This window comes from Gavia stellata, chromosome 7 (assembly GCF_030936135.1).
Source record: "Gavia stellata isolate bGavSte3 chromosome 7, bGavSte3.hap2, whole genome shotgun sequence".
Lineage (NCBI taxonomy): Eukaryota > Metazoa > Chordata > Aves > Gaviiformes > Gaviidae > Gavia > Gavia stellata.
In genome coordinates, this window is record NC_082600.1 from 9,306,228 (window position 1) to 9,333,945 (window position 27,718).

General features: G+C 40.0%; 1 protein-coding gene across 1 annotated transcript in view; it reads right to left on the minus strand.

Moving 5' to 3' along the window:
- Positions 1-766: 766 nt before the first annotated feature.
- The window catches only part of ESR2 (estrogen receptor 2), a 32,984-nt gene continuing 6,032 nt past the window's right edge, over positions 767-27,718 (minus strand). The window contains exons 2-8 of the mRNA XM_059819343.1: positions 26,679-26,854; positions 23,793-23,909; positions 12,870-13,169; positions 7,271-7,409; positions 4,837-4,970; positions 3,008-3,182; positions 767-938 (exon numbers count right to left, since the gene is read on the minus strand). Coding sequence (XP_059675326.1) covers positions 767-938; positions 3,008-3,182; positions 4,837-4,970; positions 7,271-7,409; positions 12,870-13,169; positions 23,793-23,909; positions 26,679-26,854 — 1,213 coding nt within the window. The remainder of the gene's footprint in view (positions 939-3,007; positions 3,183-4,836; positions 4,971-7,270; positions 7,410-12,869; positions 13,170-23,792; positions 23,910-26,678; positions 26,855-27,718) is intronic.

Genomic DNA, 27,718 nt, shown 5'->3' on the forward strand with positions numbered 1-27,718 from the left:
CATTGTTTAAAGCACTGAAGGATTATACACAGATAATAATGTGAATGTTAAGAACAGGCTCACAAAATACAAACTTAAGCTTGGTTTAACATTTCTGAAGAGGCCCTGAACTGGCCCTAGAAGCTATTCTGAATGGCCTTCAAATGAAGGCCCTTGCAGCCATTGCATATTTAAGAATAGAAGAAACTCCTTTACACTGTACGTATCTTGGCACTTTATCTAGATCAGCTGCAAAGCAGGTATTCCCCAGGGACCAGCACACATAGATAAGCGGATCTGTCCCAAACAATGCTGCTCTACATTTCATACAATCTCACGCTGAAGGAGGAGATAATCTAGTCAGCGCTTAAAAGCCTTGCTCTGGGAGACGAAGAGCTGGGTGCTCACTCCTAGCCCTGACACAGACTTCTTCTGTCATCTTAAACCAGGCCCTTTATCTCTCTGTCTCAGTTCACCTGCCTCTGAAAAGGAGAGGCAGTAATTCCTTGACTCGCAGGACTGTTCTGAGGCTTAATTTCATAAGGTGCTTTTGAAGAGTCTCAGAAAAGGCACTATGAAAGTGCAGCTATTATAATGTCAGAAACATGGACAGAGGTGTGCGTCCCACAAGCCTTTCCCGAGATACCGATGTGCAAATCTAGAAGAGATGAGGATTCGCATTTGGTCACACTTCAGCAGTCCCATCACAGGCAGCTTTGTTTTCTCCCATAGCTTTGAACAAGCTTCACATTTCCAGGTCTCGACAGAATTTCTGGGCTGCCCCGTTTCACAGACTGTCTCCAGTCTCCATTTGTTCTAATGGGCCAAATTCGGGATGTGTGACCGGGGACTTCCTTTGGCCTCGGAGAGTGTGCGCATTCAACATCTCCAGCAGCAAGTCATACACTGGGACCACATTTTTACACTTCATGCTCAGGAGATGCTCCATTCCCTTGTTACTGTGAAGGAGAACAGAAAATAAGTCAGCGATCTGTGTCCGACAATGCAGAGAAGGAAAACACGATCATGGCTTCAAGAGAGTCCTTTTTTTATTGGGAGTTAAGAGGATTTAGCTGCTGTAGTCCCTGAGATCACTTACCACTATCGACAGTAACAACATCCCAATACTTTAAAGTTGAGTGTTTTACTATTTAGAGAACCAAGATTTGTTTTACACCGTACAAACTGACTTCAGAAAATAATGCAAATGTACTGACCCTACTGAAATCAAAGAGAAAACCTCTCTGATGCTGTAAACGTGGGAGGCCCACATGCTGCAGCTTTATACAAAAGGGGAATTTACAATGTGTAGTTCTAGTGACTACCTACCTCTCCTGCCTGGTTGAGTAGGAAGACCAAACTACCCTGGCTAACTTCGAGCAGTTTGTTCCCTCTCTGCCTGTCCAGTGTCAGATTCTGCAGATGGCTACAGGCTTTAAAAGTAATTTTTTTGTTATGCAGTAAGACGCAATGACACCTTGTTAGCGTGAACGCTCTGTGGCTGTATCATGATGCGGGCTAACAGGAGATGGCTATTGCCATTGCAGTTGCACATACATGTACTTCAGATGCACTCAAGGTTCGGGGTTGAAATCTAACTGCGCTTGCTCAAGACCGAATTTATCACAGTGGAAATAGCAGCAGCACATAGCACATAGCTGGCCTGGTAGAGTGGATTGGGAGGGGATGCTTCCAGAAAAATGAGGTTCTGCTACAATTCAAGAGTTTTATAAATATGTTAAGGGCAAAGAAGAAATTGCAGACCCCCCCTCCTACACCCAGCTCTTGAGAGTCCTGCATCATTTGGTAATCAAGGCTGAGAGCATGAATTATTTCCAGAACAAAGTATAATTGACTGACCAGTGCTAAGCAACGTAAAAGAGACAGGTCACAAGTAGCTTCCAGACTTTGGCTGAGGTAGGGACAGCATAAAAACTCTTGTTTTAATAAGAAAAATACAAAAATTTTGGAAAGATTCACAATGTTTATTCACGCCATGCCAGAACAAGAGCTCCTGCGATGCTGTGATGCGCTGTCACACCACAATGGGCAACCCAGGTGACGGCAGTGCATCAGAGCCATGAATCGGGTTCAGCTCTGGCACTGTAGCTTCTGTAGGGCCAGCTCTCAAACTCACCCCCAGTTCACAGACTGGCTGTTAAAAGCTGCCTTTCAGCACAGTCAGGTCCCTGCTTGCTGCCACCCGCTCTCCCAGGAAGCTTGTTGCAAAGGTGGCTGTCCCTCTTCCAGTGTCCCTACACAAAGTCAGATATGCCCATCTCTCCTTTGCATGCTCCAGCCTGGTCCCAGGACCGTCTTCCCTGGACACACAGTCCAAAGCAATGAAGTAAGACAGCTTTGTTAATAGCTGGTCTCTGGGTAATAATTTAAAATGACAAACAGCCTGAAAATTATAGCATCTGTTTGTAGGGCCTTGTGTTTGAGTCTGCTGTACTGCAAGCAAAGATGAGCAGCTCAAGGCGGTCCAGGAACTGGCAGGAAGCAGAGGAGCTGCTTCCCAGGGGGAAAGCAGGAGCGTGGCATTGCTGTAGCACGAGTCACTTGGCAAAAATGCTGTGGTCCTGAATAAAAGACAAAAAACTTGGCCTGGGACAAACATGGCACCCAAAGTACACTTTGCTCCACCAAAGCCCACACTGCAGATCAGTTTTGAAAGAGCCTTTTATTTTGGACAGAAGAGTTTTGATGGCTGGGTGGGGTTTTTTTTGGAAGTCTGAATTTGTATTATTATTGTTAAATATCTCAGGCAGACACATAATGAACAATTTAATGTAATACAGTTAAGACAGCATTTTAATATCAACACAACATTTCTGAGTGCCAGCAAACACTTGAGTACATTGCCTGCTTAGTTGTGCTAGGAAGGAAAGTCTTACAATGAACTGAACAGAGATGAAGAGCAGTACCAGGATTCCCTCAGGAGTGCTGTGGAGTTCAAGCCTTGCTTTGTTGCTGTAACAAACAAACACTAACACCTTACGCATTACACACATTCTGTAAAATTTACCTTGCATGTCTGACATGAGAGAGGAGCATCAACAAATTGGCCAGACGAGTTGTCTGCTGTTGCGAGGGGATTCCGCTCTTTGCAATAACCCACACCAAAGCATCTGTGACTACATTAAGCAGGTGATGCAGTTTCCTGTTGCTTTCAGGTTCTTCTGCTGATAAGGGAAACATGCCTAACCAAAGAAGAGAAAGAAATACTCCCTGCTCATGAGGAAGAAAAAAAAGCTACGACTGTGGATTTTTTCCTGATGTAATGTTTCAACAGGATGAGAGAAGATACATTTCCTGACACACCCCCCTCAAGACTGTACAAACGATGGTCCATGTGCCACACCAAGCTCCAACTTACATTCCTTTGCCAAAATTTGATGGCCACATCATTTGCAAACTGAGCAACTCTCCCAAATCTGCCCAAGACAACATGTTGAACAGAGACCCTTCAGTCCAGAGAATGGACATGCTCTCCATTCTCCAGGGGTTTTTCCTTTGAATCACTCTGTACTTTGTAGTTTAGTAACTATTAGGAATTATAGCATTATGCTTGCTCTAATACTTTCTTGCTGAAAAAAATGTTTTTTCTCTGAGTATATCCTAGGGAGGGAGGAGAACGTGGTGAGAGACACTGCTCATAGACCCAGCCTGCCATGGTCTCCCTACAGCTCACTAAAGGTGCCATAATACAGCACTTGCCTACAGTGAGAAACGTTAAATTCAGCAAAAGCAAAAAAGGGAAATGGAGGTGTGGAGAGGGAAGAGAAGAAATCACCACTAGGAAGGTCTCAAAACACACAGTAACATTATTGATAGAGCAGAAGAGACCCGGGGGGGGGAAAGTCCTCCCAAAGATACTTATGGAAGGACAGAGCTCCAGAACACCTTGAAAATTAGGAGTAAAAGATTAACTTTGACAAGAAAGGAGAGCAGGGAGAGGTGTAAGGAAAGATTTTTAGAGAGGTGAGGCTTTGAAGAAAATATGGCTGATAAACATGTTTTTTGTGGGTTTTTTGGTTGGTTGGTCGTGGTTGTTGCGGGTTTTTTTACAAAAAAAAGAACAGCTTTTGTTGCCTGTTGAAATAAATAAGTGGGATAACAGCTGGACTATTCCCCTTCAGAACTGGGCTGAGAATTACACAGCAGCTCCTTGCTGAAAACAGTAGATGTAAATAGTTAGATGTTATTTTGTTGTTGGGTTTTTTTTACAACATTAATTATAACACGTTCTGGGGAATAAATTTTTTTTACTGCATACTACCTTGAACTAGCAAACACACACTCCTATTTGCCTTGTGTAAAAGGCTGCAAAGCAAAGCTCCTATCCTGAAATTCATCTTGCAGAACTGTTCAGTACTTTCAATCATTTCTACCACTTAATTACCATTAAATAGGAACATTTAAGCCCAATTAATCATCACTCAGTTGAGTAACTAGTTTTATTAGAATTAAGAATTAAGGACAAGTTTGTAGAGCTGTATAGCAACTTTACAGATGACCAGGATCCACAGAGATACAAGCAAAAGTTCTCATTGAAAAGGACATAGCCGCAGCCTGGGCCATGAGCCCCACCTTGTGAGAAGCTTTCAGACTTTGGGTCTTTCATGCAGTTCTTAGATCAGGACATAGACCCTAAATCCAGCAAATGATACAGTTTAGAAGTTTCTTGAGCAAAAATCCTTACAAACTGACAAAGGTTACAAGTCCTTTCCTATAGTTCTCTTTCAACAGCTTTATCTCATTTGATATTTCTGCCATTTTCAGAGGCTGATTTCCCAGCCACCCTGGAAATAAAAAGTACAATGTGGTGAGCATCAGAGTCAACTGCGTACTCACTGGAATTGAGGAGGATCATTGCCTTGACACACAGATACTCCTTGTGCTGCAGTTTCAGCTCTCGGAACCTCGAGGTCATGGCCAGGAGCATATCAAAGATCTCCAAAATTCCCTCTACGCATTTCCCCTCGTCCCTATGGAAACACATTTAAAATGTGACCAAAAAAGTAGAATTAAGGAACTCTGATTCAGCCATATAAAAGTCAAAGCACAAAGGAGGCTGCAAAAGGCCTATCCATCTCATCTTTGGGAGAATTCGAAAGGTTCCATCATGAAATCTAAATTGAAAATTACACTGGTATAAAAGGTCAGCACCTCTAAGAAACTGATTTTCTCTTTAAAGCTCATGCAGGATTGACCGCAGGTAAGTATGACCATATTTCTGTAAGAGGCTTTAACCTCACAGCCAGTGTAATTCTGGATAATGAGTTTGAAACTCGGTGGTGTAGGGCACAGTACCACCTTGAATCATTTTCCAGATTTGTTTCACAAGGACTTAACACCACAACCGGTGACATCACTGTTGAACAAGAAAGACCCCCTAAAATAAGTTTCTTGGAACAATACGACATTTTTAAATAATAAAACAACCTCTACCCCCATCCCCCAGCACCTTTGCTTTGAAGGTGTTTAAATGTAAACGGATTTTTGGTTTTTTGGTGGTTTTGTGGTTTGGTTATTTTTATGTTTGCAAGCATTTACTGAATGCAACTTTCTCCATTTTGGATATTAGAAATGGTCCCATTTTCTGATCTGAAAAAAACCCCAAACAAACCTAAGCCATTCCAATGGGTTTCAAATTAAGCAGCAGCAAATTTCAAACCACTGAAGTTACTGTTCCAGGTTTTTTTGTTAGGTTTTTTTCACATGTACTGGACTAAAAAAGCAATTAAGCTCTACAACACAGTATTCAAAGGGTTGCTTTTTATACCATCTGGAATCTAAGATTTTTTTCTCTGTAGTGTTTTTAAGACGAGACAGACTTAAGCATAGCAGTGCAGGAGAATTAAAGAACTTTACTCCTCTACTGGATCCCAAGAGGAAGGTCCTGAGCCTCCAGGCTGCGAGGTAGGCACAGGCAGATAACACTAACCAGGTGCAGCAACTACTGCCTGCAGAAAGGCAGCTGCCTGAATATTGTCCAGTTTCCCGTGTTCCTCATAGCAAAGGAAAATTTTAAGCTTTGGAGAAGCCAGGCAGCTGCCAGTTTCAAAACAAAGACACAAGCATCAGAGAAGTACTTGTCTACAAAGATTATGTAGGAAATGTGTCTGAAGTTCAGCTAAGATAAAAACAATCAAGTTACAGACCAGTTTCATATAAGTATGTCTTAAAAAAAATTTACAGCATGCCCAGATGCTTGCTAGCTCCCACTCTGCTGTGTCATGTGGAGATGAAGGAATGCATCAAATAAGCTCACTCTATTCAGCACATATTAGCTCCCAAGGAACTAAATGTATCATACATTTTCAGGAATTTCTTATCATTGCATTGAACAATGCAGCGTGTCCTTGCATTGAATTTTATATGAGCAAATAATAATTTATTTCATATCTTTCATAAATTAAATTATTTCTCTTACTAACCCATTTTGCTTTCCGTATCTACAAAGGCGATTATTATTCAGCTCAAGCCACAGAACTGGTACAGATCTGAATTTCCCCAGGTTGAAAAGGTTAAGAGGCATTTTAAACCTACTCAACAGAGTAGATTGTTTCCCTGACTTTTTACCAATGTGAAGCCCAGGTCAAATCCTTTTAAGGTCCTGTAGAAAAACACCCTTACTAATCCATATTTTTCCCTGCTGGTGCATGACGTTATGGAGAAACAATTTTTAATCTTGCAACACCCTTCTTTAGCTTGAAAAAAATACTTTCAGTATTAAAAAGCAAGCTAGGGTTTTTTTAATCCCTTTTGACCAATGCTGCAACGTTCATTATTATAGCTATTTATGAAGTGTGCACTAGGGGTAGGAACAAAAACAGGTAGAAAAGCTACTTAAAATAATTAAAATATGGCCTGGCACTATGTCTGCTTTTTTTGAGGGGTGGGAGGAGAAAATCTATCAGTTGGAAGAGATTGATTGACAGTGTAGTGCATTGTGTTGATGTGTCTACAGTTTCAGCATCTAGAGACCCAGACCAAAAGGAACAAAACCAACAAAAGATGTGAAAAATACAGAGAAACTTCACACTGTCATATGCTACAGGAATTAAGGAACTGGCAAGTTCAACAACACTGTTTATGCTTAGCATTCCTTAAGCCCCTGTAAGGATATGGAACCTCAAGACATTATTGTTACCAGTATAAGTAAAGGATATTGTTAGATAAACTATTAATAGCATCTCCCATACTTAATCCTCTTCCTCTTACCATTCACCCCACCTCCAAACTTGCTAATATGAAGTGTTCTCAACAAGTTGATCTCTCTTACCTGTCTAGTACAAGGTCTGGTGCAAAAATTAGTTTCCCAGGATGGTCAATTGATCTCCACATCAAACCAACCATTAAAACTTCCATCCAGCAGCTCTCCAACAGTCTTACTTGGTCATAGAGGCTGAGATCAATGAAGCCTAAAATGATGAAAATAGTGCAAAATAAATCAATCTGTTTATTTCTTTGTTTTGATAAAGACGACTGAGTACATGAGAAACAAAAAGAAACAAAGAATTATGGGTTGTGGAGAAAGCAAGGAAAGGGAGCACTGACATCGGAAGCGCCATGCTGCCATCTCAAATAGGAACATAAATATTTGTTATTATCATTGTCAAATCTTCCACAAAACATTTGAAATAAAGTAGAGTGATGTTCAAGGGCAATTACTCCCATACAGCTGGTGAAACTCAAGTGACCACAGAGGACCTGCCTTCTGCTTCGCCACCTCTTTAGATGACAGTCCCACAGCCTCCTGAGAGGCATGAGGGAATTATTACTTGGGAAATTCACATTTGTCGGAGATTACTGCATTGCACCGCAGAGGACTCCTAAGAAAATAGTCTGTTCTTTCCCCAGAACGCACATGGTTGTCACTTGCAGGGTTTTTTTAATCCAGTAAGACAGGCACTTTTCTGGGTTTCTTGGGTAACTGTGAAAGAACCCACATCTTGGTGCCTCTGTGTTATCATCTCCTTTGTAAATGACGTGTTGAACCCAGCCCATCCTTTTCCTTCCACCCCCTTCCCCAAAACTGTGATAAACCAGAAAAAAAAAAAAAAAAGGCAGGGCTAGTTGTTGAAGGTATTAGTGTCCCCATTGCCTCCATCCACAGCATCCTAGAAGCAAGAGCAGAATCAATGCAATTGTGCATAAGCCTGTTCCAGCATTTAGTTGTCTCCAGAAGTTACAGCAAGGTGTCAGATAGCACTGCAACACAGCCAGAAGGGAGAGGCAGTCAGAGCCCTCCCTTTCCCTTCCCCTGCAAAAAAGACTGGGGAGAAGAGACACGTAGAAGCCAAATTAAGAGAAATAAAATTAACACACCTGGGGAAAAAAAAAAAAAAAACCAAACCCAAACCACAGAAAACAGAAGTAGTGTGAATTATAAAAATGCAAGTGGGAAAGCAGACTGCTCAGTCAAGGAATAAAACACAGATATGATGACAACCAGTTCAGTGGTCAAACTGTAGCTGTGTTCAAAACCAAGATCAGGCCACAGTTTTCAAAGCAGAGCTGCTTTAGATAGGTCTCAGCAAAGGTGCTTCTTTTTTAGACGAGCTGGTAACTATGACTCTGCATAGTGAAAAATCATTACAGAGCTTGGCCACGGGAGACAGGTTTCCCATAGTTCTTGCCAGTTGTCTGAGGTCTTAAAATACACACAGTACGTTTGCGCTGTCAAAGAATCTGTTCTCAGTAATTTATACAAATGCTCCATGTATTTTAATCTTATTAAACTACTAGGCTGGAAGACAGTTGGTGACAGCCCCGGGTTGACATAAACTGGATAAAGCGCACTCTCTCTTATCATTGCTAAAAGTGCTGCCTTTCAAAATCGATAGCCTTGTTCCTTATTTTATAAGAAGGGTAAACAGGAGCTTATGAGTGGTACCTTACCTCCTGGATTTCGCTGTCACAAAATTTACTACAGAATCCACAGCCAACAACAGATTATCTGCCAGACACACACTCAAAATTTTAAAAGTGCTTTTAGAAAAATAATCATGGAAGTGTGAATAGTATAAACTGACAGCGACAGTTTCCCAGGAAACAACAGCCCAAACACATTTTAGAAGTTTATTTAAATAAACACAGGCATGAGTGGATTTCTTTAGCATAAACAACCAGTTATTTGGTTTAAAAATTATCTCAGTTGAGCGAGATGTCAGACCAAGTCCCAGCGTTCAATCTACAGATACTTAAAAATCCAGATTTATCCCAGATGTCATCTGCTAAACTCACATTATCAGCACCAGCAATATGATTTATGACCATTGAGCACAGCTATTAGAAGGACTATACCTTTCCTTTTCCTAACAATCTTATGCTTTAATGATCGAGGACAGCACATAACCACCGCAGCTTCTATTGCAGTGTCGGAAGTCCTATTTCATTTGCTGCAGAGTACATTAAACTACTTATTTTCTATGGCTGTAGTACATGTTCTTTAAATTGTGTGCTCTATAACTAATCTTTTAATTATAAATTACTAAGACAGACAAGAAAAAACTTGTGCTGGATGTGCAGTAACTAGCAAAAGACACACTGCTCTGGCCAGCAACACACTAGGTTGCATAATGAATCTAAACTTCAATATTATGACAACATCCTATTGATTAGCAACACAGGCTCAGCTATGAAACACGTTCAACTCTCTTAGACTAGGTCAACAAAGTAAAAGGCAATTATAGAAGTTATGTTCTGCCATCTGACAACTTAGAATTAAAATACTTGGAATTCAGAAGGAAAAAATCCAGATGTCAGCTTCTATTTTACTGAGTAACAACAAAAATACAATCCATTAAGCTGAAAGTACAGACAAAAATACAGTCACAGAGTAAAACTCGTAACAAAAGAAGGTCATTAAATATTAAATAAGAAAAAAGCTAAAATATAAACATTTATCTTTCCTATTTAGGCAAAAAGTTACTGTTAACATCAGTATCTATAAGGAAAAACAAAAAGATTTTCTTTCACTTCCAGTGAGTGTCAAAATAATATCCAATAATAATTTAGAGGTGAAAATGGGCTTCTTACCCAGCTACACAAAAGCAAATATTCAGCTTTACAGAAAGTAAAATTACTGTTCACTGGGCCATTAGCCAAGAACTGTGTATTTTTTTTCTAACACCTTACCTCCAGGAAGTAGAGCATGGATCTAGATGATTAACTCAGGCAAGAATTTTTGACAACTGAAATTCTATGTCCTAAGCTTTAGTCATCACAGTTATTTTAACGGAAAAAATAAATAAACCCACATTCAAGTAAATGCTCTAACTACCACATAATATGGCAATATTACTTATAATTAGGTGCATATTAAACATCACATCTATTTTTGGCATTGTTCTAAAATGGTGTTTACTTCTCTGTGTAACAGGAGTGATCAGGAAAAACAAACATACACGATAAAGTGTCAACATTCCCGGGAACTGTTTTGAAGGGGTTTGACTGCTTCAATGGGTTTTCTTCATACAGTTCTCTTATTTCCAAGAAACAGGTTTTATTTCTGACAGATGTTGAAAATAAACTAAAAGTGAACAATGTCAAAATTGGGGTTGGTTTGGAAACTGATCTTTTAAAAAAATTCAGAAAATTAATCTTAGCTGGCTGAGGTTTTGGGTTTGTGGTTGTTTTGTTTTTAAAAAAGCTGACATAGTTTAAAAAAAAATAGAAATTAAGAACAATCAGAAAACAGAAATGGTTATTTTGGGTTTTTTTCCCATTCAAATATTGCTTAAAATGAGGTTGATTTCTAAGACTTTCTCTGGTTTTCCTTCACAATTCACTTCCTACCAGATTCACAGAATCAGAATCACAGAATCACTAAGGTTGGAAAAGACCTGTAAGGTCATCAAGTCCAACCATTACTACAAAAAAAAAAAAAAAAAAAAAAAACCACCAACCAACAACAACAAAAAAAACCCCCATAACTATATGGAGTCCTCCGAAAAGGTACCTTTTAATCACATTTTTCTGATCAGACAAGAAATTACAGCAATAGACACCACTTCACCCCATATGGTTACTTTACAGTTATTTTCAGAGTTTCTTAAATCAGGAAAAATAAGGATTAAGGATTCAGGCTCTCAGTTTAAAACATTCCATATTAACGGCAAAATCACTATCACTTTGCAAATGGCTAGTGTGGTTTAAGATGCTCATGCTGTGGAAGCATCTCCTCCCCAGCAGCTCAACAGCTGACCTGGAATTTGCACACCCTAAAACCATCACACCTGAACCTTATAACAGAGTGGCTGAGCTGTGGAGACTGTAATCTGCAACTAGGAGATATGGTCCAGCAGCTGGAGCTGGTAGCACCTTCAGCCACTCCAACTAGATCTGAAATAGGATACGCTTCCCTTATCCAAAACTCTTAGTTTAAGGATTATATGAAATATTCTCCACCAAGCTTGCCTCCTGTACTGCGTACACACTCAGATTATTTCTAGACATAAGGATTACCATCATGAACAGGCTGCCCAGGGAGGTGGTTGAGCCACCATCCCTGGAGGTATTTAAAAGACGTGTGGATGAGGTGCTTAGGGACATGGTTTAGTGGTGGACTTAGCAGGGTTAGGTGTATGGTTGAACTTGATGATCTTCAAGGTCTTTTCCAGCCTAAACAATTCTGTGATTCTATGTCTTCCTAGGTGCGTAGTCAAGCAGCAGCAAGTGCTGTTTATAGTGTGCAAGCATGACAAGACCAGGGCACACACCAGCACATTCTGGTTGCCTTCAGCATAAAATCCAAGAGAGGAGCCATGGTGTGCTGGCTCCTCAGTCCTGATGGATGTAGGGAAAGGGCTACCAGATGCACTGCAGAATATATTAGCCATGTGAGGTAAGCACAGTCGTAGGGATCGCTTCTAGCAGAGCACTATACCTGAGGTTAAGGATTAAGCCCTATGCTGATATATGTCTATCAATTATTCAATGCTTCTTTCAGCTCACTACTATTAGTTGGTCACTTTAGCTCTCACTAAAGGGCCCCAGTCTGCGGTTTAGTCTATGCCAGCCAGCAAGGTTTTCTGCACAGCTTTGCCAACTATATCTTTTCTGTGTGCCGGCTGCTTTTATTCTGGCTTTTATTCTTTGTTCTGACTGTTTTAATCGTGGGCGCTTCATGGAGAAGGAATTGCAAATGCTTACCACTTCTAGTTTGTAAGAAGTGAAATGGTACATTACATTACCACAATACTGTGGTCACATTTGAGACATTCAAGGCAATAACGCATATAGTTGTACTTCAGTGCATGTTCTTTGTGTTGCCAACAACCAAAAGCATCCTTATTGGTTTTTGTTTTGAAGGAGAGTGCACGATAATTCTGAGATCGATACCATGCACCACTTCTGACGCTCTTGTGTAGCAACTATGTCAAATGAAGCAATTGCAGACACTCAGTGCTTGGACACGCTTCAGTTTTCATCAACTGTATTAGAAACCTTCTATCAGGATTCAAGGAAAGAATTTGGTCTTAAATTCTTTTTTATAGCAATCTAGTTAATACCCCTTTTAATGAACCTTCTAAATTTTTAGCAAAATGAACAAGTATTTGACTAACAACAGATCGCAAATTATGGGCCAGGTGGTTGTTTAAATCATGTTGTGGGACATGGTTTAATGGGCATGGTGGTGTTAGTTGATGGTTGGACTTGATGATCTTACAGGTCTTTTCCAACCTTAGTGATTCTGTGAAAGTATCTCCAGGGGAATTACTGAGAGCAATAAATTGTCCATTACTTTAGAGGATAAAAAGCTTAAGACACTCATACTGCACATTTACTGTGCTGTGCTATTATTTTAGGGTAGAGAATGAGACATTGATGGTAAAAGCATTGAATAAAACAAACAAAAACAAGATTGAAATTCTTACCAGGAATTTTTTTGGCCCAACCAATCATGTGAACCAGCTCTTTGTCTGCCAGTTTTGTCAGGGACATCATCATGGAGGCCTCCGTGAATGGCTTGCTGGGACGACTCACCAACACATTGGGAGGCTCTGCTTCAAGTAGTGTTAAAACAAACTGCTCCGGACTGACTGTGCTGAGCAGGATCTCTTTTACGCGGGTTGCCGTCTCATTGTATTTCTTAGCTTTGCCAATGCAATGCACCTGATCTTCTGAATTACGATGGCGACGCAGGATCCGATATCCACAACGTTCTCTTCTTGAGCCTGACACAAGAGGCACATGATTGCATCAAAGTACTTTTCTCTCAGTGTTGCATTATGTATATCCATATGTTTGGGGAGAAGGGGGAAAAACCCTTTAATATTGGATGTTCTAATATTGAACATCAAGTTTCAGAATTTCTAGAGCATTCAGCGTTGACTTAACTTTGTTTCCACTGACTTCAGCTGAGGCTTTTGTTTATTCTACTAAACAAAAAATAATGTTAAAAAATGTTTATTTTTGAACTTCAGTTAACTCACTTTAGAAGTCCATGGGAAAATTCCCATTGACATATAAAAGTGATAAATCAGGTCTTTCAATGCAAATAAAGATAGCTGTTTGTAAGTTCGGTTTTTAAATTCTGTTTTATATGTAAACTGGAGGAAGAAAAGACTTCTGAAAGTCTGGGCCATGATACAGAGTAAATACCTCAGCCAGAAGCACAGCTGGGCCTCACTGCTAGCTGGGTGTTCAGTTAGGGACTTACTGAGATGCAACCCATTTTCTCCCTATGTCCCATTAAGGCAGCAGGAGTTTCCCCAAAGCGAATTCAGATATCTACAACTAAAAGGAGAAAGCCCCCCATTTGGACTTCTGCATGCAAAACACTATTTCTATTACAAAGAGCAGTCCTTTAAATTCCTCAGCTTAATTTACTGTTCATTCTGACAACACCAAACATCCTCCAATTCTCTGTCAGTGTTATTGGTGGGACCACTGTTACCTGTTCTTGCATAGCTGTCATGGAAAGAATCTAAAAGTGCCTCCAAAATCATGTTATGGGGATTTGCTAAAACATTCAGTCATGGCTTTTAACTCCCTCACCCCTTCAGCATATTCTATAACAAGGACTATGTTCATTGATTTACAAATAATTATTGGCAGTAACTAATGTGCAAGATTGTACCATATTAAAAATCAGGATATTTAAGAATATTAAGTTACTGAAGAGATCCTTAGACTGGAATCCTCCAGCACTTAACATTTCTAATATCACAGCTAAATTGTCCTCTAAATCTTTTAGAAGTTAATTTTTTGTGCTGGTCATCAATGCTTTTACTGACAGATGATACTCAAAGGTCGAATTTTCATAGATATGAAAATGCCTGTGCTAACATAAATCTATACCAGACCAACATTTATTATTGCATTTATAGAGACCATGGAGTCTTAAAGCATAATCAGTTGTCTCATTTGGTTTCAGTCCCACAACAAATTTGACAAAAGCATCCTTTCTGCTACTGCTGCTGTCTTGACATTACTACATTTATGAAGTCTTTTCGGTGTGTTGCCTAAAGACTTCTTGCCCTGGTCACAGACTCTGGTTCTTCTTCATTAGGGTATGTGACTAAAGGCTTCATAAAGTGCATGAAGACAAAGAAGCAAAGGAACAATGAAGATGGAAAAATCCCAAGAACCTAATCAGTCACAACAAGCACATTGACTAGGCTACTCTCAGGGCTATCAAAGGCTAATGATCAGCCTATGGTCTGGGAATGACACCCAGCAGACAAGTCAACAGCAAAGGCTTTTCAGTTCACCTGAAGAAACCAAGCATTCCAAGCCACCTACTAGAAAGAGCAGAGGATCTGGGTGTCAGCTACCGGTAGGGTGACAGGTTTGGACCAGTTGCAAGAGAGTTTGTGCACAAGGTACCTGGAAGAACAGAGGATCCAGGGGCCAGCTACTGGATAACCTTGACTTTCTAAAGCCAGTTACTGGAGGGATCCATAACACATGTGTGTTTCTGTGACCATTTGTGTGGGAGAAGGGCTGCGTACCGGCAACTGGGGTGAGGCTGCAGATCCAGAGGCCATCAGCTGGGGAGATATGGGGATCCACAGGCCAACTATTTGAAAGACTGAGTGTCTAAACCCAGCTACTGGAAGGATCCATACTGTATAAATGTATAATTTTTTCCACGGCTTGTGTTCATGAGTGCTGTATTTTCTGCCTGTGCTGATCTGTGTGCCTGACTATGGATACAGGTATTGTGTGTGTATGTGCCTAATAACAATACACACTCCGACTTGCTACTGGACACCAAGACATGGCAATGTGGCAGTTTCCCTTGTCAAGCTACTGGATTTAGCAATTCCTACCATTCTTCATCCATATCCATCAGAGTTATATAGACCATGAGTTGTCTAAATTCCAACCAGGCAATGCAATTCTGGCCCTGGGTTTCAGTTAGCAAAGAGGTCCCAACATAAGTCAAATTAAAAATAAAGGGAGTGAGGGCACAAAAAACTACTTTCAGATGCTGTTGACAAGACTTTGTCTTGCTAAACAAGATGTTGGGTGAATGCAGACTCTCAGTGGTAGAGGTTCGTCAGATGAGGTGGCTTTTCAGGTCATAGTCCTGTCTTATCTTCAGCAGCTGTTAAGCACCATTTGAGTCAACCCATGAGAAGGGTGAGGTGCAAAGGCCAGTCGGGTACAACCTGAAGGCACCGAAAAGACTGGATAAGGACTAACAAAGTCTGCCAGGACTTTAAGGGTGTGGAACTTTCAACTGCACATTGCTATCATCCTCACTTACTGCCAGGCGAGGATGTAAACCACCTCAGATGTAAAAGAGAACAGGATGACCATTAAAGAAGTTGTCAATATTGGAGAACACCCTCTAGCTGGAAACCCAAGAGACTGGAGCAGACAAATAGGCAAAGCTGGTTCAATGAACAGTCCTCAGGCATGGAAGAATCCAAGTGGAACAAGGCATTTGGAACTGGAAGCATTATCAGCTGAAGTCCAACTTGAAGTCCGCACCATTTTGGGCAAGGATGATTTTGCGTCCTTAAAAGGAATATGAGTAGGATGAAATGGGTTGAGTGCTGACAGGACATTTGCACAAATAATGGATTAAGGAAAATGATCAGTGATTTGCAGAACCAAATGATTAGCCAAATGACATCTAGCTAGAAGTTGCCAGAGCAGCTGAACAGCAGTTAGGGAAAAGACCAGCAGAGACAATCAGAGCTGGAGACATTATCTTATGGTAGATTCATGAAATCAGACTTGATACTCAAAAAAACGTTTTCTGCAGAGTTACAAAAGTCACAGAGCAATTTCTTCAATCATCTGTCTGGGCAAATCCTTTTCTTCCTGAGAGAGTCAAAGGACAGTGAGGCATAGACTAATTTCTACAAAGATACTTGGATGATGTAGTGAACTCTGTGCTAAGCCTCATGTTGGACTAATGCACAAAGGTCAAGAGGAAAATCTTAGAGTGCTTTGTCAGCTTCAGAAAAACATTAGAAAAGCGCAGTGGGCTGCAGACTGTTCTGAAGTCACGTCATGCACAGAAAGTATGTAAATATTTCTCCATCAGAGAAGACAAAGAGGAAAGGTCAATAGTGAGCTAAGCAACTGGAACAAAAGTACAACTGGAGACAGATGAGGAAATGCCTAGGTATCAGGGTGGTCTACCTACAGAGAGATCCATGGCTCTGATTTCCATATGAATGTGCATGGTAGAGACTGTAACCAGCAGGAGACAGCTGAACTAAAGCAAGAAGCAACACAGAATCACAGAATCACTAAGGTTGGAAAAGACCTGTAAGATCATCAAGTCCAACCATCAATCAAAAAAAAACAACCAAACCACCATGCCACGTCCCCACGTTCCTTGAATACCCCCAGGGAGGGTGACTCCACCACTTCCCTGGGCAGTTTATTCCAGTGTCACCACTCTCTCAGTAAAGAAATTTTTCCTAATATCCAGTCTGAATCTCCCCTGGTGCAACTTGAGGCCATTTCCTCTTGTCCTGTCACTTGTCACTTGGGAGAAGAGGCCAACACGTACCTCTCTGCAACCCCCTTGCAGGTAGTTGTAGAGAGTGATAAGGTCTCCTCCGAGCCTCCTCTTCTGCGGACTAAACAACCCCAGTTCCCTCACCTGCTCCTCATCAGACTTGTACTCCAGACCCCTCATCAGCTTCATCGCCCTTCTCTGGACACACTCCAGCACCTCAATGTCCTTCTTGTAGTGAGGGGCCCAAAACTGAACACAGGATTCGAGGTGCGGCCTCACCAGGGCTGAGTACAGGGGCACGATCACCTCCCTACTCCTGCTGGCCACACTATTTCTGATACAGGCCAGGATGCTGTTGGCCTTCTTGGCCACCTGGGCACACTGCTGGCTCATACTCAGCCGGCTGTCGACCAACACCCCCAGGTCCTTTTCTGCGGGGGAGCAGAAAACACCTCACATTGCTTCCACTATTTAGAAAGCTGAAGCACGTTGAACATGGGCATCCTGAAGGACAGAACAAGAAAAATAGCACAGAGGGACTAAAAGCCATAGGGAGATGCAGGGCAGAGGAGTAATTTTCTTGGGCTATCAAAAAATACCAACTGCTCCATCACATGCACAGTTTTTATTCTCCGGTACCTGGTGGAGCTGTGAAGCCCCCCAAAAGAAAACACATGAACAGCAGTCTTAATTAAACACATGGAAAAGTTGTTCATTTAGGGATCATATCTAAAATTATAAAGTCAGAAAAACTACTGGTTCAAGAGGGAGCTGGGGAGAGGAGGAGATGCCTGATGACACAATGAGGAAGAAATTGCAGCAGTTTGGAAACCACACCTGCCAGAAGCAACATGTGGTCAAGCAAGCACTTGCAACCAGTTCATTGACCCTAGTTCAGTTCCTGGCACTGAAGTGAACCCAGTGCACTCCTGTGGGACTACACATCCTCTGATCAGCTGTCCTCAGCTCTCTTATACTGTCACCCAGATTTCTCTGTGGCATGGAAAATATCAGGGCTTTGGTGCCAAGAGCCGAGTTACCCTTTCAAATTTACTGTTGCAAAGATTTTTAAATAATGTTTTGTAGCCTATCTAAAATATAAACACACAGGTAAGTGACCAGGTACTTTAATGAAGATCAAAGAAATCAGTAAAACTTTAAAAATTATTTAAAAATAGTAGTCTAGCAGCCTGTTCTAATTGATACAATCTCGTACAATTTTCATCTGCACAGCTGCACTCCATGCTCCATCTTAAAATAATTCAATCAGATTGTGATGCTTATTGACAGTATTAAAGGTCTCAATGCTTGTGGAGGGTTCTTACTGGGAAATAGCAAGCCCCTTTAAGTTACTTTAGGTTATTTAACCAAATCAAGTTTCATACATAACCATTACTTATTTTTTTTTTAAAAATGCTCCATTTAAAACATAAAAACAGTTTCTATAATCACATCTCTAGTGCAGAAAGCCAAACTAGCAGTGTTATGACATCTCTGCATAAAAAACTTGTTACTAAAAAAAAATAAAATAGTTGGTGAAGGAAAAAAGGGGGGAAAAAAAAACCCCACAACCAAAATCGATTCTGAATTATTGTTTGTATTTTTTAATCATCATGTATTGCCAAAGCAGATGAAGCAGGTAAAAAGGCAAAATCCAGAGTGCATTGTGAGAATACACATCTAAGAAAACAACATTTAAGCTTGCTAGTCAATTGATGCATCAGAAACTAGCAGCCTTTCCAATTAAAACAACATTTCGACAACTTAAAGGAACTTCTGCAATTTTTATTCAAATCCAAAGTTTAGGCAGGACTGAGAAATTTTACCTGTATGTCTATTAGTATCCAGCAGGCATGTATAAGAGCTTATAAAACTGTATATTATAATTATAGACCAGCTTAATGTTTGGCTTAACTAGACACAGAGATGTGTATCTGTGTAAAGGTACAGCAGTAAAATACTTACAGCTTCTCAGCTTAGGGACTATTTCCAACTTTACCACAAACACCCTAACTATACTTAATAGCTAATATTAATTCATATAAAGGTAATTCAGGCAATTGGAGAAGTGCACAGATGATCAAATCCTTCATTCTTCCTACAGCACTCTCCTTATTTAGAACTATCCTTTGTGCAAGAAAATAGCTGTATTCAGCTGAGAATGCTGGACCAAGGGCAAGACCGTGAGCTACAGCACCGCAGACCACATGGGTAAATGATCACAAAAATATAAGAAATAAAACACCTTTAAAAAAAAAAAAGGTCATTAAAATGAGCCTGTTGTTCACTCACCCATGAACAAGCCACAGGTGGTATTATCGGCAGTGAAACACACTATTTTTAAAGCAACTCCTGCTTTACAAATTCTTTGAAAATTGCAAATGCCTCAGCTGTCTGATATGGTGGGCAGTTATATGGCACGTTGCTCTTAATATTGATTTCGGTCCCTGGCAACTGCTTATGTAACTAACCAGTTCAGCAGCAACTGCAAATTCTACCACTGAATGTATTATAATCAGTTTTTGCAAGTGAGCTTAAAACTTGCTCAAGTATACATTAGTAAATCATTATCACTCCAGTCACCTTTGAAAGCAAATGCAAGTGTTCTGGTGAGTACGCCCATATTCATAGAGCAGATCTACTGACAAAGAAACTGCCGTCTGCCATACACACACGAGAACATGAGCTGAAATTACAGTAATTTTTATAATAGCTAAAATACAATTAATACAGCTGATGTCCAGAGAATGCCATGAAACATTTTTTCCCCCACTTACTTGCTGTGTGAAAAGTAATTTGACGTATTTCAAAGTGCTATCTAGAAACTGCAAGCAGCAGCCAAGCACAGGAGAAAGAGAGCCAAATCCTGAACTGTATCAGCCCACAGAAAAGTCTGGTTTTCCTTCTGCAAACGTGTGGAATGATGCCAGTATTCAAGGGCAGTATCTCTCCATCGCTTTTTAGTACAGCCCCTCAGCCTCCTCATTTGGGACAGGGAGGGGACAGAAAGGAGCTTTGTCGTTGGAACATTTTCAACACACTGAGAACTGGGAAAAAGATACAGGAGTGGGGGCAGGGGGTGGGGGAACAGAATAAAAGGTAAGTCTAGTCCAACAGGGAAACTGAAAACTCCTTATGGAAGAAGGTCTATTTGAGCCTCAGGAAGAAAAAAAAGAAAAAAAAAAAAAGTATGAGCATAGCTGCTCCCAGAGTGGCTATAGCTAAGTGATGAAGCAACTCCCCTCTTCTCTACTGCCTTTGGCAAACAGCCCAGTCCATTTCAGGCTCCCCAGGTAAACACCAGAAAGCTCCAAAAGAAGATCAATTTTATCCCGATCTGTTTTATTTGAGTTTGCTGGGCAGAGTTTACTGCAGTATATCTGTTTTCCTTGTTCCTGGTGACAGTGCTTTGCAATTATTTTTCTACCATTGCTGGTAGTCCTAGTGCCAAAATTTAGCAGTAGCTTTCTGGATTGGAACAGTAGGCAACACAGACTTCCTACAGAGAAATTTGCAGATGCAGTGTCTAAGGCTCTCACTGTGCTTTTGGCAAGGATGGTATATCTTGTAAGAAAATCCATTGTCACCTTAATACAAAGCACCTCCAAGCTAGCCTCCACTGAAATACCCATGGCTTGTTGGGTTGAATTCTCAATGTTTATGAATGCAATGACATCCAAAAGAATTTCAGACCAGGAAACTCCAAAGCAACACTTCCCTACTGCCTCCTACCATTTTAAAGATGGCATATACTGCCCAATCACATTTACACACAGAAATGTATGCTATGTATACACACACGTATATGTGTATTTTTTCTCAAGGTGCCTACAGATAATATAGAAAACGAGGATTTAAAAATTTGATGCAAACAGTGCAGAGTTTTTATCAAGAGCTTTCATAAACTACAAAGTGGTAATTGAGGTTCTTTTACCACTTCTGCTGGACAAGAAGTCTCCACCGAGCAAAAATGCACTTACAAACTATTCTATCCTATCCAGGGTTTTAGCAGATGTGAACCAATACATTCACTAAGTGACCTGGGAAAGGAGCGGAGATGGGGAAAAGCCTTCATTAAAAAGAAAACACTCTTTTATGGCTTTCTACAGTAAAAAACTGGTATTAAAGCATGTCTCTAACAAGAAAAAATTTAAAAGATAATCACTCCAGTCTGCAGGAAATGGCATTTATGTTTCATGCAAGAAATACAGTCTTAAAAATCTGTCTGGTTTAAATGTCTGTCGCCGTGTGTCCATGCATCAGCTTTACTCACAGGTGCCTCTTAACTCATCATGCAGCTCAGACAACTCTCAGTAATTTTTATACTCCTTTTTCTGAAATTAAACTGTTAAGATTCTCAAATTAAATTCTCAAGAGTCTCAAACTGCAGTGCTATTATTTAAAAACCTATTTAAAAAAAAAAATACAATTTCTGTTATTTTCCAGTTATAGTTTCAAAGCATCATTTTTGGGCTGACAGAGTCATTAATGTCCTATAAACATTCACTCTTGTAGGAAAAATATGTTTATGAATATGTGACAAGATTAAAAGGAACACAGGCTAAGATGTAAGTACATATTACCATTATTTATTACTTGTAATACCATAGTGCCTATGAGGTCTAATCACAAATCAAGACTTCCTGGACAATTAGAATAAAAAGATTTGAGGAAAGCATTGTGGAGGACCGCCTTATAATATCATAGTGGAACCAGTCTTTACAAAAACTCTCCAACTCCAGAACTGGAGCTTGATAGAAAACCTTGTTGGAAAAACATTGAGTAAAATTCTAAGTCATAAAGAAAAACAAAAGACAGTAACACCATTCAGAAAGTAAGGTTTCAACAGGAGTCTTATTTGCCAGGGTAAAGCTTTCCTTTCTGGAGGCCAGACAGCAAAGGTAGCTAAGACCATATTAATGAAAAACACTGATGAAGTTGAGATGCATCATCAGTGCAGAAGAAGAAAGGAGCTTCATATAGAAAGAACTAGCTGACTTGAGCAACAGAAACTAAATGTACTTCAGGAATACAAAAATAATACAAGGAACAATTGAAATTGTAGCTTTAAGCTAGGAACTATCGGCTAGAAATGAACAGGAGGCTGCAATCATAACAGCTCATAGAATGATTATGAACTACCAGCGTGATGAAACCATGAAAAAGGCAAATAGGACGCTGGGTTGCATGCAAAGAAAAGCTCCCGCAGAAACAGATATGTATTAATGCTACTATTGTGAGGAGAGTTCACAGGAATACTGTCCATGATTCTGGTCATCCAAGTGCAAAACAGATTATTTCAGCTGGGAGCAGACTGAGGGACAAGCTACCCTGATGACTTCCAGATTCTGTCTACTTTCCTTTTTTGCAAGAGGAGGAGATTTCTTGGTTTATTTAGCCTAATAAATCAAAGGTTGTGACGGAATACGATGTAGTCTGTAAATACAACCAGAGCATTAACAATAAAGAGAAGAGGAACCTCTAAGCTACAAGACAATGTTGCCACAAGAACAAACGGGCATTAACTGTCCGGCAATACATGCAGGCTGGAATTCTGAAGAATGTTCATAATGAAAGAAATAATATTCTGCAGCCAGCCTTCAGATCAAAGCAGTGGGAGGATGAAAACATTGCCTAGCCTTGAAATAGACATAGGTATCTATATTAAGTGGGATGAAATGAGAGTCATGCCTGCAAATCACAGAGGACCAAGCACAGTGACCTTCTCCTTTCCACTCCAGTGTTCCTATGTGATGTTTTCCCAGCCTATTTCTATCATGTACATTGGGGAATCTATAAGAGACAACAACAAAGCCTGACTGTGAAAGTACATTAGATATTGAAATATCTTTTAAGTTATTTTCATCTTAAAAGTAACCTTTAAAATATCATCTATAAATGTACAATTACACTGAAGTCACATCTCTGTAAGTACAAGATGGGAATAAGAGAAAAAGCTGGATAATTCTGAGTGGTGCAGAGAAACTGTGGTGTTTACCACTTCTTTTGAAGGAAGAGCTGGAGGACATCATCTGAAAATAGCCTGTTCAGAAAAAACCCAGCCTCCCACCCCTTCGCTGCCTTCCCCCTCCCGCCCCACCAAAGGCCCACAGAAAAGCCTGGCAACCAGGGAGCTAGCTGTTCACATGACATGTGGTCAAGCTGCAGAACTCCTTGCTGTGGGATGTTGTAGATGCTAAGACATTACAGGATTAAAAAGATTAAACAGACAAGTTGTCATTCCATTAATATATCGAGACCTATTAAAAACAAGAAAACTCTTCTAGACCAGAAGTCCCCAACTGCTAATTTTTGGAAGCTAAGAGTTGTCAGCAGTAGTTTTGCTTAGGTGCTAGTCCCATTCTTACACTCCTCCCCAGGCATTCATTCTTGCCACCGTTGGAGGCAGGATACTGGGTTAATTAACTACTGCTTTGACGCAGCACTGCTGTTCTTGCATTACATACAACCACCAGAGCACAGTACAGGCTCACTTACCCCATATTAGAAGGGATTTCAGTTTGGTCTGAGGCTCAGGCAGCAGCAGATCATGTGTTCCCATGCTGCAGAATGTAGCATGCAAGTAAACTGCCTTCACAGAGCTCTGCAGAGGTACTATGGTTTTCCTGTGCTGAACCTACACTTTACTCCTTCCCACAGGTTTTCTTCTGAAAATGAAACGTGTTCTTCCGCTTTAAGAATTGGTACATTCCTTCCTATAAAACCAGCTTAAACCTTGCTCTAATTGCCTGGTGTGCTTTTTTAGGATTCCAAGAAAAAGAGGGGAAAAAAAAGCTATACATAATTGACTGAAGGGAAAAAAAAATAGCCATCAAAACCCAAGCACGCAACACAGACATGCAAAACTCACCACACTTCATCATTCCCACTTCGTAACATTTCCGTAGCCGGCATGCCTGGCAGCTTTTGCGCCTGTTTTTGTCTATGGTGCATTGATTGGTAGCCGGGCAGATGTAATCGTTATGTCCTGCAGCAGTGTAAGAAGAGAAAATTTAACATCTTCAACAGTCTGTCTTGGTCATTTCCCAAATCAGGACCTTCTTGATTTTAAGCATCTCAACTTTTTCATATGTCTATAACTTAGCTCCATTAATTTAACTGATGCAAAAATGCATATTTATCCTATACTGAAAACATCAATCTGTGGCCTCAAAAAGTAACCAGACAACATAGATCAGCTTTTACTGATGACTGTTAGATAAACAAGCACCTTCTAGTACCAACTCATTTTTGAAAATGGGCCATATGCTCTTGTGGAAATTTGCTTCCAACCTCCAACTTCTTACTGTATATTGGGACTCTACAGATGACAGATAGTAGATTTTTTTCTCCTCAGCAGAGTTGGAAACAGCAGTGCAGATAGCTTCCGTCCTGAAAAGATTTAAGTAAACTACATCTCCATTTACTGAACTCTCTGACGTGGTGGGTTTCAGGAATTAAGAAGCCTTTGGAGGATTGACCCTGGACCAAAGTTAATAAAAAAAAGCAGCCCAAGAGAGAAAGTAAACTAGTATGAAGTAACGCATACTCTATAGTACAAAGAAAAGCTTAAGCAGAAAGTATAACTTTTAGATATTCTGGACAAGTGTTTCTCTTCTTTTCATCAGTTTCCATTACAGCCTCTTCTGTTGACTTCTCCTTCTCTCTCACCTCACCTCGCCCCCACCCAAACCCCTTTACATTATTGTGTTTCATTAATCAATAATCTGGTCCAAAGGTTTATTACTGTAAACTGGACTTGAGTATGCTCTTGGTGTAAATACAGTCGAATCATCTCCTGCCAAATACTAGAAATCTCTCTTGCAGTAATTACCAAAGGATGCAAAAAATATTCACTCATTTACATTTCTTAATCTCTTTTATCTCAGGTTGTTTTTTAAGTTATTTTTTCAAACTTTAAGACTAGATCAGGCAAAAGTACAGCTACTAGAGTTTTTTTTACTTGATGCAAGTCCAAGAGTTCATGTCCCCAAGAGTAATTATTTAACTGAACCATTGTGACTATTTCCTTGCAAAATTAAAATAATTTTAACCTTGAATTTTTGAACCAGCAATTTTAAAAATAAGAGATCGGGTTACAGTTTGTCCCATTTCCTACTGGCAGATATGACTGGAAAACAAATTACTGTTTCTCACTCTTCACACAACATCGGGGGAAAGGAGGAGGAAGCTCTCTGTTGCACCATACCCCAAGCATACAGGAGTATGAAGTGGTTTAAAACTCCTGTGGCCTTGGGATAATTTAGCTTGCAGGCAGATGTTCAGAGATGTGGGACAAATACACTACACTACAAACTTGGACAAGCAGAAGAGACCACACACAGTTGCTCAGTCATACCACCTAATTTTAATTAGATATTAGCCCAACATTTCGGTCTATGGTAGGCCCAGAAGTTTTTTATTTTTATAAGTAATATCCTTCATAACAACAGTTGCAACTGAACGCTTGATAGTGTTTTATGCCAAGAACTTGCTTTCATTTATTTGAATTACAAACAAACATTACCTGACAGGGTACATTAAGGTGTACAAAAGGCAACAATGGGTAACTTGGTCATGGCCAAAGCACATGTGAGCAACACAGAGCAGGCAAATAATTTTCCTGACAGAAAACACTTTGAGATCAAATTCAGTCTCCATTTGTGACAAACTGGAGACAAAGTTCTCCTCAATTATTTTTAGAAATCAAAAGAACTTGCACCAGTTTATAGAAATTTTTATTCATCCATGCAGAACTTGCACAATAAATTGAAAAGGCAAGCAAGTTTTGAATTAAAATTGATTCTAATGGTGACACCAACTCTGCCATATTGATCCAAAAGAAAATATCTCAATATTGCTAAAGGCTTTGTGTGCAGAAGAGGAAGGGAACATTACAGACCAAAAAACAACAGGATTTTCTGTGTTAGTACCTGCAGGTAGTATCCAATGTCAATCCAATTAAGTTTCTACCAACAGGCCCCAGATGAGGCCAAAGAACATGATAACCAGAGCCAAGGTTAAAGAAATGAAGTGGTCCAAAGCTGCAGTCTGGTGCATAAGTCACTGCCCATAGGCTGTGGTAAGAAACATGGAGACCTACATTTACTTCATATTGCAGCCACTCAGCAAATTTGAACTAAATACCAAATATTTAAGAATTTAAACACTGAAGTGGGAATCTTAGATAGAGAGATCTGGCAGAGTAAGAAATACTGCAATGTAAGCTCTGGGGGGTGGAGGGCTGAGAAATAACAATAATCAGGTTTGTACCTAATATTTACTACACATTTTTTTATATCCTACATTCTGTGTAGATATTATACGCTATGACTCAACAGCTCCAGGCAATATACTCTTCTCAAGAATAGTTCCTGGCAAGCAAAGTTTCCAGACAATTAGCTACTCTAACTGTGTCTATTATAACAAAATCACAATTACTATGTCTACTTTGGGACACAAACTGCAATCAGTTTCACAGGTCTGCAGTGCCATCCCACCGAGGCCTTTGCTGCAGGGCCTTGTTGTGCTATGTATTCCACCTCTTAAGAAATCAATTGCTCACTTTGTAATGTTTCCAGATATTGATAACATAAGAGCCAAAAGATAAAGTAGTCAAATCATGTGTTGCTCTGTTTTCAGCATACAGCACCATACACCAGGATTTTAGATCAACTCATTACTAGATCAGCCGCTGCAGCCCCGATCATATGAAACTACTTATTTGAGCAAAGTTATCAAAAGCTGATTCTCCTACCTTGAATACTTCTTTTAAAGAATGCTTTGCAGCCTTCACATGACCAGACCCCATAGTGGTATCCTGAAGCATAGTCACTGCAGACTGCACAGAAGTGAGCATCCCTTTTTGAGCCAGGATTATTTGCAATTGGGCTTGTACAGTCATTGCCATTAGTTTTTCTTTTTAATGTTTCTCTGACAGAAAAGAAAAACATCTGTTATAAACCAGGAAAAAATTAATCTACATTGCGAAGAGTTTCATTATTTTCCATTGTCTTCTAGTCTCTCTGTATAGAGACTTCTTATTACTGAACACAGGATAGTGTGAAACACTGTTAAGCCTTTTTCTGATAAGGTTGTTTAAAGCATATAGTCTGATCCCAGAGCTTTCAATGATGACAGACTATAAAGTTTTAAAAATACTCAAAGGCATAAAAACTGGACTGCTGATGTGTCATTCGCATGAACGCTGGGAAAATCATATGGAATGCTGATCTTGGAGAATTCCTGGAAATGTACAAGTCCAGGAAATTGTGAACCAAGTGGACTTTGCCTTTGGGAAGCTTCACATGGAAAATGCAAACTCAAGACAGCTCGGACTGACATGATAAACACTACCACGAACAGAGCTGCAGTTGCTTTGTAGTGTTAGCAAGGCAAAATTCTAGATGGAGCAATATACATCTAGTCTCAAGTATTTCATCCTTTAAACGAGGCTTTATTCATTCAATGAGATGCTGGAGACAAATATCTTGAGATATGACTCTCAGCCTACAAGATCAACTCACAATGTTAGACAAAGTTTTATGTTCAAGGCGACGACCCACACTGATCACCCTAATGCTAAATAAAAGGAAGTCTGAATACAAGAAGAATGGAGAAACACAATTAATAAAATACTTTCACACATTAAAAAATTTATTTTTCTATATTAATTAACAACATAAATGCATTCCTGAAGCGCTGCAAATAGTTCCAATTTACTGGAACTATTCTTAGTGACTGGATTAAAATTAGAACAGGATAATACCATGAAATAACAGCCAATTCCTGACACCA